This window comes from Phyllobates terribilis, unplaced genomic scaffold (genome assembly GCF_046119375.1).
Source record: "Phyllobates terribilis strain yellow unplaced genomic scaffold, ASM4611937v1 Scaffold_49__1_contigs__length_9717188, whole genome shotgun sequence".
Lineage (NCBI taxonomy): Eukaryota > Metazoa > Chordata > Amphibia > Anura > Dendrobatidae > Phyllobates > Phyllobates terribilis.
This window is the reverse complement of record NW_027362809.1, coordinates 4,287,096-4,300,882: the sequence shown is the minus strand read 5'-3', so window position 1 is coordinate 4,300,882 and position 13,787 is coordinate 4,287,096. Positions and strand designations below refer to the sequence as shown.

Sequence of the window (13,787 nt, the reverse complement as noted above, 5' to 3'; positions counted from 1 at the left end):
AAGTACAGAGATATCCTGGATGAAAACCTCTTCCAGACTTGGCCGAAGGTTCCCCTTCCAACAAGACAATGACCCTAAGCACACAGCTAAAATAACAAAGGAGTGGCTTCAGAACAACTCTGTGACCATTCTTGACTGGCCCAGCCAGAGCCCTGACCTAAACCCAATTGAGCATCCCTGGAGAGACCTGAAAATGGCTGTCCACCAACGTACACCATCCAACCTGACGGAACTGGAGAAGATCTGCAAGGAAGAAAGGCAGAGGATCCCCAAATCCAAGTGTGAAAAACTTGTTGCATCATTCCTGAGAAGACTCATTGCTGTACTACATCAAAAGGGGGCTTCTACTCAATACTGAGCAAAGGGTCTGAATACTTATGACCATGTGATATTTCAGTTTTTAAATAAAGTTGCAAAAATTTCTAGGGAAAAAAAAATGAACTTTTTAGAATTTACCAAATGGCCTTAATGAAACAAAGAGTGAAAAATTTAAAGGGGTCTGAACACTTTCCGCACCCACTGTGTGTGTGTGTATGTGTGTGTGTGTGTGTGTGTATATATATATATATGTACCCGTAAATATTGTTATGAAAAAACAAAGTAAACCACATGCACTATATATACAGTACAGACCAAAAGTTTGGACACACCTCATTTAAAGATTTTTCTGTATTTTCATGACTATGAGAATTGTACATTCACACTGAAGGCATCAAAACTATGAATTAACACATGTGGAATTATATACTTAACAAAAAAGTGTGAAACAACCTGAAAATATGTCTTATATTCTAGGTTCTTCAAAGAAGCCACCTTTTGCTTTGATGACTGCTTTGCACACTCTTGGCATTCTCTTGATGAGCTTCAAGAGGTAGTCACCGAAAATGGTTTTCACTTCACAGGTGTGCCCTGTCAGGTTTAATAAGTGGGATTTTTTGTCTTATAAATGGGGTTGGGACCATCAGTTGTGTTGTGCAGAAGTCTGGTGGATACACAGCTGATAGTCCTACTGAATAGACTGTTAGAATTTGTATTATGGCAATCAAAAAGCAGCTAAGTAAAGAAAAACGAGTGGCCATCATTACTTTAGGAAATGAAGGTCAGTCAGTCTGAAAAATTGGGCAAACTTTGAAAGTGTCCCCAAGTGCAGTTGCAAAAACCACCAAGCGCTAAAATAAACTGGCTCACATGAGGACCGCCCCAGGAAAGGAAGACCAAGAGTCACCTCTGCTTCTGAGGATAAGTTTATCCGAGTCACCAGCCTCAGAAATCGCAGGTTAACAGCAGCTCAGATTAGAGACCAGGTCAATGCCACACAGAGTTCTAGCAGCAGACACATCTCTAAAACAACTGTTAAGAGGAGACTTTGTGCAGCAGGCCTTCATGGTAAAATAGCTGCTAGGAAACCACTGCTAAGGACAGGCAACAAGCAGAAGAGACTTGTTTGGGCTAAAGAACACAAGGAATCGACATTAGACCAGTGGAAATCTGTGCTTTCGTCTGATGAGTCCAAATTTGAGATCTTTGGTTCCAACCACCGTGTTTTTGTACTACGCAGAAAAGGTGAACGGATGGACTCTACATGCCTGGTTCCTACCGTGAAGCATGGAGGAGGAGGTGTGATGGTGTGGGGGTGCTTTGCTGGTGACACTGTTGGGGATTTATTCCATACTGAACCAGCATGGCTACCACAGCATCTTACAGCGGCATGCTATTCCATCCGGTTTGCATGTAGCTGGACCATCATTTATTTTTCAACAGGACAGTGACGCCAAACACACCTCCAGGCTGTGTAAGGGCTATTTGACCAAGAAGGAGAGTGATGGGGTGCTACACCAGATGACCTGGCCTCCACAGTCACCAGACCTGAACCCAATCAAGATGGTTTGGGGTGAGCTGGACCGCAAAGTGAAGGCAAAAGGGCCAACAAGTGCTAAGCATCTCTGGGAACTCCTTCAAGATTGTTGGAAGACCATTTCCGGGGACTACCTCTTGAAGCTCATCAAAAGAATGCCAAGAGTGTGCAAAGCAGTCATAAAAGCAAAAGGTGGCTACTTTGAAGAACCTAGAATATAAGACATATTTTCAGTTGTTTCACACTTTTTTGTTAAGTATATAGTTCCACATATGTTATTTCATAGTTTTGATGCCTTCAGTGTAAATGTACAATTTTCATAGTCATGAAAATACAGAAAAATCTTTAAATGAGAAGGTGTGTCCAAACTTTTGGTCTGTACTGTATATATATGTGGTTTACTTTGTTTTTTCATAACAATATTTATGGGTACATATATATATATGTACCCATGAATATACACCGTGCATTGTGAAAGTATTTGGCCCCCTTGAACTTTTCTACCTTTTGCCACATTTCTGGCTTCAAATATAAAGATATAAAATTCAAATTTTTTGGGGAAGAATCATCAACAAGTGGGACACAATCGTGAAGTGGAACGAAATTTATTGGATATTTTAAACTTTAACAAATTAAAAACTGAAAAGTGGGGAGTGCAATATTATCCGGCCCCCTTGAGTTAATACTTTGTAGTGCCACCTTTTGCTGTGATTACAGCTGCAAGTCGCTTGGGGTATGTCTCTATCAGTTTTGCACATTGAGAGACTGAAATTCTTGCCCATTCTTCCTTGCAAAACAGCTCAAGCTCATTGAGGTTGGATGGAGGGCGTTTGTGAACAGCAGTTTTCAGCTCTTTCCACAGATTCCCGATTGGATTCAGGTCTGGACTTTGACTTGGCCATTCTGTATACTTTTATTTTTGAATCATTCCATTGTAGATTTTGCTTTATGTTTGGGATCATTGTCTTGTTGGAAGATAAATCTCTGTCCCAGTCTCAGGTCTTTTGCAGACTCCAACAGGTTTTCTTCCAGAATGGTCCTGTATTTGGCTCCTTCAATCTTCTCATCAATTTTAACCATCTTCCCTGTCCCTGCTGAATTAAAGCAGGCCCAAACCATGATGCTGCCACCACCATGTTTGACAGTGGGTATGGTGTTTTGAGGGTGATGAGCTGTGTTGCTTTTACGCCAAACATATCGTTTTGCATTGTGACCAAAAAGTTAGATTTTGGTTTCATCTGACCAGAGCACCTTATTCCACATGTTTGGTGTGTCTCCCAGGTGGCTTGTGGCAAACTTAAAACGAGAATTTTTATGGATATCTTTGAGAAATAGCTTTCTTCTTGTCACTCTTCCATAAAGGCCAGATTTGTGCAGTGTATGACTGATTGTTGTCCTATGGACAGACTCTCCCACCTCAGCTGTAGATCTCTGCAGTTCATCCAGAGTGATCATGGGCCTTTTGGCTGCATCTTTGATCAGTCTTCTCCTTGTTCGAGATGAAAGTTTAGAAGGACGGCTGGGTCTTGGTAGATTTGCAGTGGTCTGATACTCCTTCCATTTCAATATGATCGCTTGCACAGTGCTCCTTGAGATGTTTAAAACTTGGGAAATCTTTTTGTATCCAAATCCGGCTTTAAACTTCGCCACAACAGTATCTCGGACCTGCCTGGTGTGTTCCTTGGTCTTCATGATGCTATCTGCACTTGAAACAGAACCCTGAGACTATCACAGAGCAGGTGCATTGGAGGCAAATAGCGCTCCGTCCCTCCCGAGTCTTGCCGTATGGCTAAGCTGTACTGTACAGCCACATATGGGGTATTTTTACATTGGGCTGTGTGCCCACGATGCGTTTTTAATGCGTTTCCGCCGCATTTTTGCAGCTGCGGAAACGCATTAAAAACGCATGGTAGAAGGGCAGCAATGTTCCCCAATGATAATCCGCATGTGCTGTGCCCATGCTGCGGATTTTTCCGCAGCGTTTATGCTGCGCTCAAAAATCCGCAGCATGTCCATTAATTTTGCGGAAATGCGGCGTTTTCGCCGCCATTGACTTACATTAGAACGCGCCAATTCCGCAAGACTGCATCTGTACTTGGGTAATTGGCGCGTTCTAATGTGCGGATGGTACCCAAGTCTGGAGGAGAGGACACTCTCATCCAGACCTGGGTACCATAGAATCTGTAAAAAAAGAATAAAATAAAAAATAAAGATTATATTCACCTTCTGACCGCCCCCGGTCTCCTTCCCTGTGCTTGCGAGCAGATCGCGTTGAACTGAAGGACCTGCGGTGACATCACAGTCATGTGACCGCAGGCTCTTCAGTGCAGTGTCTCGCGATATCCCGGCAGCCAGGAATGAGCGCAGCAGCACACCCCACGCCATCGGAAGGTAAGTATAGGTTTATTTTTTTATTTTTAACCATTCTAAAGGTCACACTATATAAATCCATGCCGTTTGCATGGATTTATATAGTGTGACCTGGTTGTCAAGCACTTTCCAAGTGATGCTAAAATCGCGTGGAAAGCGCTTGTCAATCCGCATGCGGAAACACATGTGAATCCGCATGTATTCTGCAGGAAAAACACATGTACAATCCGCATGCGTTTTTTCTGTCAGGGAGATGCAGAAATTTTCTGCTTCATTTCTGCATCGTGGGCACATAGCCTTAAGCAGAAATTGTGGGATAAATATTGGTGCCATTTTTACCCAATTCCTAGTGTGAAAATGTAATATCTGCTACTAAAACAAAATTTGGGTGGTAAAAATGTAATTGTTTTTCTTCACTGCCCAATGTAGGCACCCCTATATAGGGGTGCAGTGATCATATTAACAACTGCACCCCTAGATGAATTCATTGAGTTGCGTCATTTGTAACATGGGGTCTCTTAAGGGGGGGTTCTGTTGTTCTGGCACCGCAGGGGTTCTGCCAATGTGCCCTCAAACCAGTCCAACAAAATCTGAACTCCAATATGGCGCTTCTTCCCTTCTGAGCCACGGCCCCATTATCAGTATTCGGTCAGTATTCAGTCAGTATTTTTCTCAGGAGTGGGATCCAAAACCAGGTGAGGAACAATTATAGAAAAGGTATAATAGAAAAACAAGCCACCAATTCTGCATTTATCACCCTCTCCTGGTTTGGCTCCCACTCCTGAGAAAAAATACTGACCGAATACTGATAGTGGGGCCATGGCCTTACACTGTGTCTTAAAAGTAGTTTTCGACCACATATGGGGTATAATTGTACTCAGAAGAAATTGCACAACAAATTTGGGGTCCTTTTTCTCCTGTTACCCTTTCTGAAAATAAAAATTGGGGGCTAAAATTTAAAAAAAACGCAACGTTATAAACTTCTGTGAAGCACCTGGGGGTTCAAGGTGCTCCCCACATATTTAGATACATTTCTTGAGGGGTCTAGTTTCCAAAATGGGGTCACTTGTGGGGTTTCCACTGTTTAGACACATCAGGGGCTCTCCAAACGCGACATAGCGTCCACTAATCCAGCAAATTTTGCATTCAAAAAGTCAAATGGCACTCCTTCCCTTCCAAGCCCTGCCGTGCGCCCAAACGGGAGATTTCGTCCACATATTGGGTATCGATTTACTCAGAAGAAATTGTTCAACAAATTGTATGGCTAAAAAAAACATTTTTGTGGGAAAAATTTGATTTTTTTTTATTTTTACGGCTCAAGATTATAAACTTCTGTGAAGCACCTGTGGGTTGAAGGTGCTCACCACACATCTGATAAATCCCTTGAGGGGGTCTAGTTTCCAACATGGGGTCACTTGTGGTGGTTTTCCTCCGTTTAGGCACATCAGGGGCTTTCCAAACGCAATATTACACCTGAGGACCATTCCCATCAAAGTCTGCGTTCCAAAAGTCACTCTTCCTTTCTGAGCCCTGCCGTGCGCCCAAACGGTAGTTTTCATCCACATATGGGGTGTCTGCATACGCAGAAGAAATTGCAAAACAAATTGTATGGTTGCATTTTTCCTCTTACCCTTGTGAAAATGCAAAATTTGGGGCTAAAAAACATTTTTGTGGGGAAAAATTAGATTTTTCTGTGAAGTCCTTGGGAGTCCAAGGTTCTTACCATACTTCTAGATAAATTCCCCTGAGGGTCTAGGTTCCAGAATGGTGTCACTTGTGGGGGTTTCCACTGTTTAGGCACTTTAGGGGCTCTCCAAACACAACATGGCATCTGCTAATTATTCCAACAAATTTTACATTTAAAAAGTCAAATAGCGCTCCTTCCCTTCCGAGCCCAAACAGTGGTTCTCCTCCACAAATGGGGTATGGGCGTTGTGAGGACACAGCTTCTTATTTTAATTAGCAAGACGACTAGATTTGTTAGGCCAGAAGAACTACACTATTGTGTGTGTGTGCGTTGACTTTTGAAGAAATGTGTTTTTCTTTCTTCGGGTGGAACAAGAAACATGGACTTTTGTCATAAGTCTGAATGTTGACTTCTCTTGATCTGTGAACAATGAATATTTGCTAAATATGTTGATTAACCTTTGTGTGGACCCTGTGGCTTGTTGACTCACAGAGCAGAAATGTATAAGTTATGGAAATTGATTAAATGCTCAAACAATGAGACATGAGCCCTGCACCTTCCCCCCTGACCTGTGAATGATGACCTGAGCCACAGATGTATAAATAAAAAGCTATTTCTATGGTGCTGCAGGAAGTATCAGAGAGACTCTTCAGGGCAGCAGCTTGGTAGCATGGCTCCATCCAGAGGGACACAGATTTAGATTCTTCAGGAATCTAGCCTAAGGGAACACTGCCCTGGCTGTAAGGATACAGATCTGCTCCATTGACCATCACTGACCCTATGGAGATGTTTGAGGTAACCAGGTTTGTGACCATCCGGTCACCTGGTCCCGTGGATATGTTCTGAGACGCCAGGTTGGGAGCATCTGATCGCCTGGTCCCATGGAGACGTTTGGGGAAGGCCAGGATTGTGACCCTCCGGTCACCTGGTCCAATGGATATGTTTGGGTTAGCCAGGTTGGGACCATCCGGTCACCTGGAACTCATGGATACACCCGGAGAAACCCAGATTGGGACCATCCGGTCACCTGGATCCATGGATATGTTTGGAGAAAGCCAGGGTGGGATCTTCGGGCCTCCTTGCAACGTACCTCAATGGACTGTCAGCTTCCTAAACTTGCTGCTACCTCCGCTCTGTGGGTGCCCGCAAAAAAGCGGGGGCCACTGGTTGAGGTAGTTGTCTCTGGAAGTCCCAAAATCGCAGTTGCTCTATTCCCAGTGAGCCAGCGAATGGGTGAGACTGCGTAATTTTGCACCATCTTGTGTGTTGGCTGGGACTGTTCAATAAAGTATTGCCACACAGTTTAACCTTCACCCTGTGTGGTTTGAGTAGTATTATGCCCACAGAAGACCCAGTGTCTCCACAAGCGTGCTCAGGAGGAAATGCACAACAAATTTTGGGGTCCATTTTCTCCTGATACCTTTGTGAAAATAAAAAAAATTGCGTCTAAATTTAAATTTTTGTGAAAAAAAGTTAAATGTTAATTTTTTCTTTCCATTCCATTAATTCCTGTGAAGCATCGGAAGGGTTACTAAATTTCTTGAATGTGGTTTTGAGCACCTTGAGGGTTGCAGTTTTTAGAATGGTGTCACTATTAGGTATTTTCTGTCATATAGACCCCCAAAGTCACTTCAAATGTGATGTGGTCACTAAAAAAAATGGTTTTGTAAATTTTGTTGGAAAAATGAGAAATCGCTGGACAACTTTTAATCCTTATAACTTCCTAACAAAAAAAAAAAATCAAAAATTGTGCTGATGTAATGTAGACATATGGAAAATTTTGTTTACAACTGTGATTTAAGGGCATAAAAATTAAGTTTGAAAATTGATAAATTTACAAAATTTACGTCAAATTTCCATTTTTTTAAACAAATAAACGCAAGTCATATTGAAGAAATTTTACCATAATCATGAAGTATAATATGTTACGAAAAAAAATCTCAGAATCAGTGGGATCCATTGAAGTGTTCCAGAGATATTTACCAATGGAAAAAAGGGTAAACGAGAGAGACACCCGCGCTAACTAGTGTGTCATTGTATCAAGTATGTCAGCAGCTAGTGACAACCAACATCCCTGGATTGATGAATACTTGAATTGCCAAATAAAAACTGGAAAATGCCCAAAAAATACCCACTTCAGTGTACCATAAATGATGACCAATTAGGAGCAAACCTAAAGTGTCCACAACTAATATTTTACTAACAAAAAGTGATCCAGATATATGTTGTGGAGGATCCTGCAGTCTGATCCGTATTGGTCAATCTAGACTGTATAAATGACATCAATGCAGTTTAATAGCCATATAATAGCAATCTGTATATCAAAAAACAATACCTCACAGGTTGTGTTATATAATATATAATCAATCCAGTGACCGCACAAATGAAGAAAAATTTGCATATAAACCGATAAAAAATAAATAAATATATATATATATATATATATATAACCAATGAGGTTTACATGGACCTGCACGATTTTGCATATACACCATACACACCATGTGTTTAGAGCTTGTATGCAAGTTAGAAGTTACTTACCGTCCATTAACATTCCTGACTGACAGTCCACGAGAGACGAGCAGCGGGACCTATGTAAGAAGGTCCGCAATAACTCACTGTGTCGGCGTTTTTATTGTCCGATGCTTGAAGCTGTCAGTGCTGATTACTTGGATGCGGAGGTGGCTTGCCTGCGGCTGAACTTGCCGTGTGTGAAGGAGCAGTGGCATTTTCCAGTTTTTATTTGTCAGTTCCACAGTTATTACCTCATAAAGTGACACATGTCAGAATTGTAAAATTTGGACTGGTCATGAAGGTGAAAACAGGCTTTGGGGGGGTAAAGGAGTTAACCCCTACACATATATCTGGACTTACACAGAGACCTCAAGGCTTGGGCCACGGTGTAAGGCCACGGCCCCACTATCATTAGTTGGTCAGTATTTTCTCAGGAATGGTAGCCAAAACCAGGAGTGGGTGATAAATGCAGAATTGGTGACTTGTTTCTATTAGACCTTTTCTCTGATTGTTCCTCACCTTGTTTTGGCTCCCACTCCTGAGAAAAAATACTGACCGAATACTGAACAAATACTGATAGTGGAGCCGTGGCCTTACCTGCAGTTCTGTGGAGTGAGACGGCAAGAAGAATAGTCAGGTAGCCGGGTCAGAACCAGCAGGGCCGAGAAAATACAAAATCAGAAGACACCAGTAGTCAGTAAACGGGCCGGGGTCACAACAGGAAACAAATACACAAGCCGGGAGGTGAGGCAATATGCTTCCAGCTTTAGTAGGGTGCGGTGCTTTCCAATTGGCTGAAGTAGGAAGCAGATTACTCCAGCTGGACAGCACACACACCCATACTGCCAGACTGGATGGTACTACAGGTCCCAGGCACCCTAATATTAGTGGCTGGACAGAGCCTGCGCCGCCCAGAGCTTCTGGTTCTGACGTCTCCTCCATCACCAGCGCCACCTGCAGAATGAATAAGGCGGCTCCTAGTGACGTCACAGGAGCAGATCCCGGAGGAGATGGGACACAATTACAGAAGCCCTAATATAACAAAATGGCATAAAACCAGAGCAGTAGAAATCCCCATAAAGTGACTCAATTTTGGAAATTATAACCCTCAGTGAATTAATCTATAGGAGTAGTGACTATTTTGACTCCACAGGCACTTTCCAGAAATTAGCATGCAGTGGATGTTAGAGAGTGAAAATTGCACATTTGCCATTTTATTACCCAACACATAGTGTCCAGATTGTGCTCCAGGAGACACACACCATAAATTAAGTGGGTTCTTCTCACTATAGTAATGTCAAATACATGGAGGCTGAATGTGGTTTGGGCACACTGCAAGGCTCAGAAGTGAGGGGGAGATCTGACTTTCGGAGAGCGGATATTGTTGGATTGGTTTATGGAAGCCATGTTGCTTTTCAAAAGCCTTTGAGCCACTAATAATGTGGAAACCTCTGGTTTTCCATTGACAGATGATGGACCTGAGTGGGGACTTGTTTTTTGTGAGATGAGTAGAAGTTTTTATTGATATTAGTTTTGCCTACATAACATTGTTTGGTGGCTTTTTATTCCATATTTGGCAGGCAGAATGAACAATCAGTTGAACACCACGGTCTACTGCTTCATGCTATGAGGTTTTCTATTAGACTGTGAACTATCAGTGTCTTGGTGAATAATTCAATTTTTTTTACATAACTTACCATTTTTACGGACAGTTTAAGTAGAAATGTTCAAAAATATAAAAGTCAAGGATATTTTATTAAAAAATAATAATTTGCTTTCTTCTTGGCAGATGATTGTAACAGGAGATCAGAGGGACAGCTGACATCTTCAATTTTCAAATCAGATGATTTTGAGATCCCACATTATACAGTTGAAGTGAATACCATTACTCCATATATACCATCATCCCTTCACAGCAAAGATCTGTCATCTGATCCTTTGAAACAGGTCCTGTCTTCTGATTCATTACCGACTACTAAGGAAAATCAAAGTCACAAAATATGCTTTAAAAAACTAATTGCTTCTAAAGCAAAAAAGCCATTTCCACATTCAGAATATGGAAATCGTTTTCCCCTCGAAAAGTCTTTTCTTAAACATCAAAAAATTCACACAGCAGAGAATAGATTTTCTTGTTCCAAGTGTGGGAGATGTTTTAACCAGAAATCAGATCCTGTTAGTCACCAGAGAATTCACACAGGGGAGAAGCCATTTTCATGTTCAGAATGTGGGAAATGTTTTGTGAAGAATATATCTCTTCTCAATCACCAGAGAGTCCACACAGGGGAGAAGCCTTTTTCATGTTCAGAATGTGGGAAATGTTTTAAATGGAAAACAAATCTTGATAGCCACCAGAGAATCCACAGAAGCGAGAAGCCATTTTCATGTTCAGAATGTGAGAAATCTTTTACAGAGAAAACACATCTCATCACACATCAGAGAACTCACACAGGGGAGAAGCCATTTTCATGTTCAGAATGTGGGAAATGTTTTGCAAAGAAATCAACTCTTAATACACATCAGAGGACTCACACAGGGGAGAAGCCATTTTCATGTTCAGAATGTGGAAAATGTTTTACAGAGAAATCAAAGCTTATCAGACATCAGATAACTCACACAGGGAAGATGCCTTTTTCATGTTCAGAATGTGGAAAATGTTTTCTAGATAAATCAACTCTTTTTACACATCAAAGAACTCACACAGGGGAGAAGCCTTTTTCATGTTCAGAATGTGGGAAATGTTTTAACCAGAAATCAGATTTTGTTAAGCACCAGAGAATCCACACAGGGGAGAAGCCTTTTTCATGTTCAGAATGTGGGAAATGTTTTAGCCAGAAATCAGATTTTGTTAAGCACCAGAGAACCCACACAGGGGAGAAGCCTTTTTCATGTTCAGATTGTGGGAAAAGTTTTGTACAGAAATCACATCTTAATGTACATCAGAGAATTCACACAGGTAAGAAGCCTTTTTCATGTTCAGAATGTGAGATATATTTTACACGGAAATCAACTCTTAAAACACATCAGAAAAGTCACACAGGGGTGAAGCGTTTTTCATGTTCAGAATGTGAGAAATATTTTACACGGAATTCATCTCTTAAGAAACATCAGAGAAGTCACACAGGGGAGAAGCCTTTTTCATGTTCAAAATGTGGGAAATGTTTTGCAGATAAATCAACTCTTGTTATACATCAGAGACGTCACACAGGGGAGAAGCCTTTTTCATGTTCAGAATGTGGGAAATATTTTACACGGAAATCATCTCTTAAGAAACATCAGATAAGTCACACAGGGGAGAAGCCTTTTTCATGTTCAGAATGTGGGAAATGTTTTGTAGATAAATTATCTCTTATTAGTCACCAGAGAAGTCACACAGGGTAAAAGCCTTTTTTATTTCCTTAAATTATATTCTTATTGTTCAGAATGTAGGAAATATTTCATACAGAAATCAAATTTTGTTCAGCACCAGACTGAGCTGTCACACAGGTGAGAAGCTTTTTTCCTGTTCTTAATGTGGGAAATGTTTTACTTGGAAATCAATTCTTAATAAACTTCAAAGAAATCACACAGAGGAGAAGCTTTTTTCATGTTCAGAATGTTGAAAACGTTTTAACCGAAAATTGGATCTTGTTAAAGGGGTTGTTCACTACTAGGACAACCCTTTCTTCATGTTTGGCCTTGATAAAATAAAAAAACTCATACTCAGGTCCCGTGCTGGTGCTGTTCCAGCAGTGTTGTGACTCACGTCATTTTACACGGAAATCAACTCTTAATACACATCAGAAAAGTCACACAGTGGTGAAACTTTTTCATGTTCAGAGTGTGGGAAATATATTACATGGAAATCATCTCTTAAGAAACATCAGTGAAGTCACACAGGGGAGAAGCCTTTTTCATGTTCAAAATGTGAGAAATGTTTTAACTAGAAAGTGCATCTTGATAGCCACGGGAGAACCCACATAGAGGAGAATGCAGCGACTACACCCTACTGGTCTCTGTACAGACTAGAAAGGCCATAGCTGCACAACTAAAAACACAAACTAGGACCTAACCCTTAAATAGGCATTTGAGGAGTTTCTCGTATCAGAGAGGAGGCCGCAACACACTGTCAATAAAGGGAAAGAAAAGTGTGAAGTAAGATATGAAAAACCCTTAGTGAGAAACACATTCATATAGGGCAAAGAAGGCAAGCTAATGAGAACCAAAAATAAAAGGAATAAGTAGAACTTCCCAGAAACCTAACAGTGGTAGAAAGAAAAGGTATTGGGAGGGAAAGCAAACAGACAAGGAGGATTGTTTCACATTTGTCGTGAAACTTACAAAATTCATCCTCACCCACAATTATTTGAATTTGATAACAACATATATCTACATGAGACTGGTACAGCAATGGGAAGTAAAATGGCTCCACAGTATGCAAATCTTTTCATGGCCAAGCTTGAAAGTGACTTCTTGTCCTCATGTGCCATCAGGCCTCTTGCCTACTACTATTACATTGACAATATTTTAATAATCTGGATGGAATCTGAGCAACAGCTTAAGACATTCCATGAATACTGTAAGGTTGCAGCCGAACAGGTCTTGGACGGGAGGTATGTGTCCCCGACATGCCAAGCCTTGGTGATGTAGGACTCGGAAAAGCAGGCTCCAGCACACATAGTGCTGAAAGGTATTTAATGTACTCGGATTAGAGGGCCGGGTTTTACGAGCAGCTGAAAGAGCTAGGTGGGATCAGCTGCTCACTTACCTCCAGTTTAGGTCTTGGAAGGCCTGATTTAAGACAGCTGCGCCTGTCTCAGTCTGGCTGTGTGTGTTGTACAAGGTGAGCAGGCTTGCATGTGCTGCTCAGATCTTGCTGAAGGCAGAGAAAGGCATCTGCATTTAAACGATTGAGGGCGTGCTGTATGGACTGGTTATTTTATGTTTTGTTCTGTTTGGAACCTGAAAGAGGCTGAGATATTTTTGTTTCCTTCCTGGTTTATGGACATTTAATAAACCACCAGTTTGTTTGAACCTGCGGACTGCATCCCTGTGTGAACCAGCTCCTACCACAGAGTTGACCCCTCACAAATTGGTGCTAGAAGTGTGGGCATGAATCCCAAGGGGCAGTATGATTGCTATAGGAAACTGTATATGTGTTATGATCTGCTACAGGGACTAAGGAAAGACAGGAGATCTGTCCCTACAATAGAACTAAACTAGATCCCTACGATGTAACGGGGAACCTGATCCTGCGATCAGACCCGCTAAAGTCCTCGGCTAGTCTGTACGAAGACCTATAGATGTGAGGGAGGGATCCCTACAAGAACTAGGGACTGGGATAAGTTGGACACCTCCTAGCAGAAATAGTAGCGGTCAAAGACA

At 41.6% G+C, this 13,787-nt stretch overlaps 1 protein-coding gene across 2 annotated transcripts in view; it reads left to right on the top strand.

The window, feature by feature from the left end:
- LOC141191625 (uncharacterized) overlaps window positions 1-11,990 on the top strand; it is a 65,934-nt gene extending 53,944 nt beyond the window's left edge. Inside the window, exon 8 of one of the 2 annotated variants that reach the window (XM_073661558.1) lies at window positions 10,699-11,990. In XM_073661558.1, the coding sequence (XP_073517659.1) occupies window positions 10,699-11,804 (1,106 nt within the window). In that variant the 3' untranslated portion in view covers window positions 11,805-11,990. Of the gene's footprint in view, window positions 1-10,215 lie in introns of both variants that reach the window. The other variant, XM_073661557.1, reaches the window with a different exon arrangement.
- The last annotated feature ends 1,797 nt before the right edge of the window (window positions 11,991-13,787 follow it).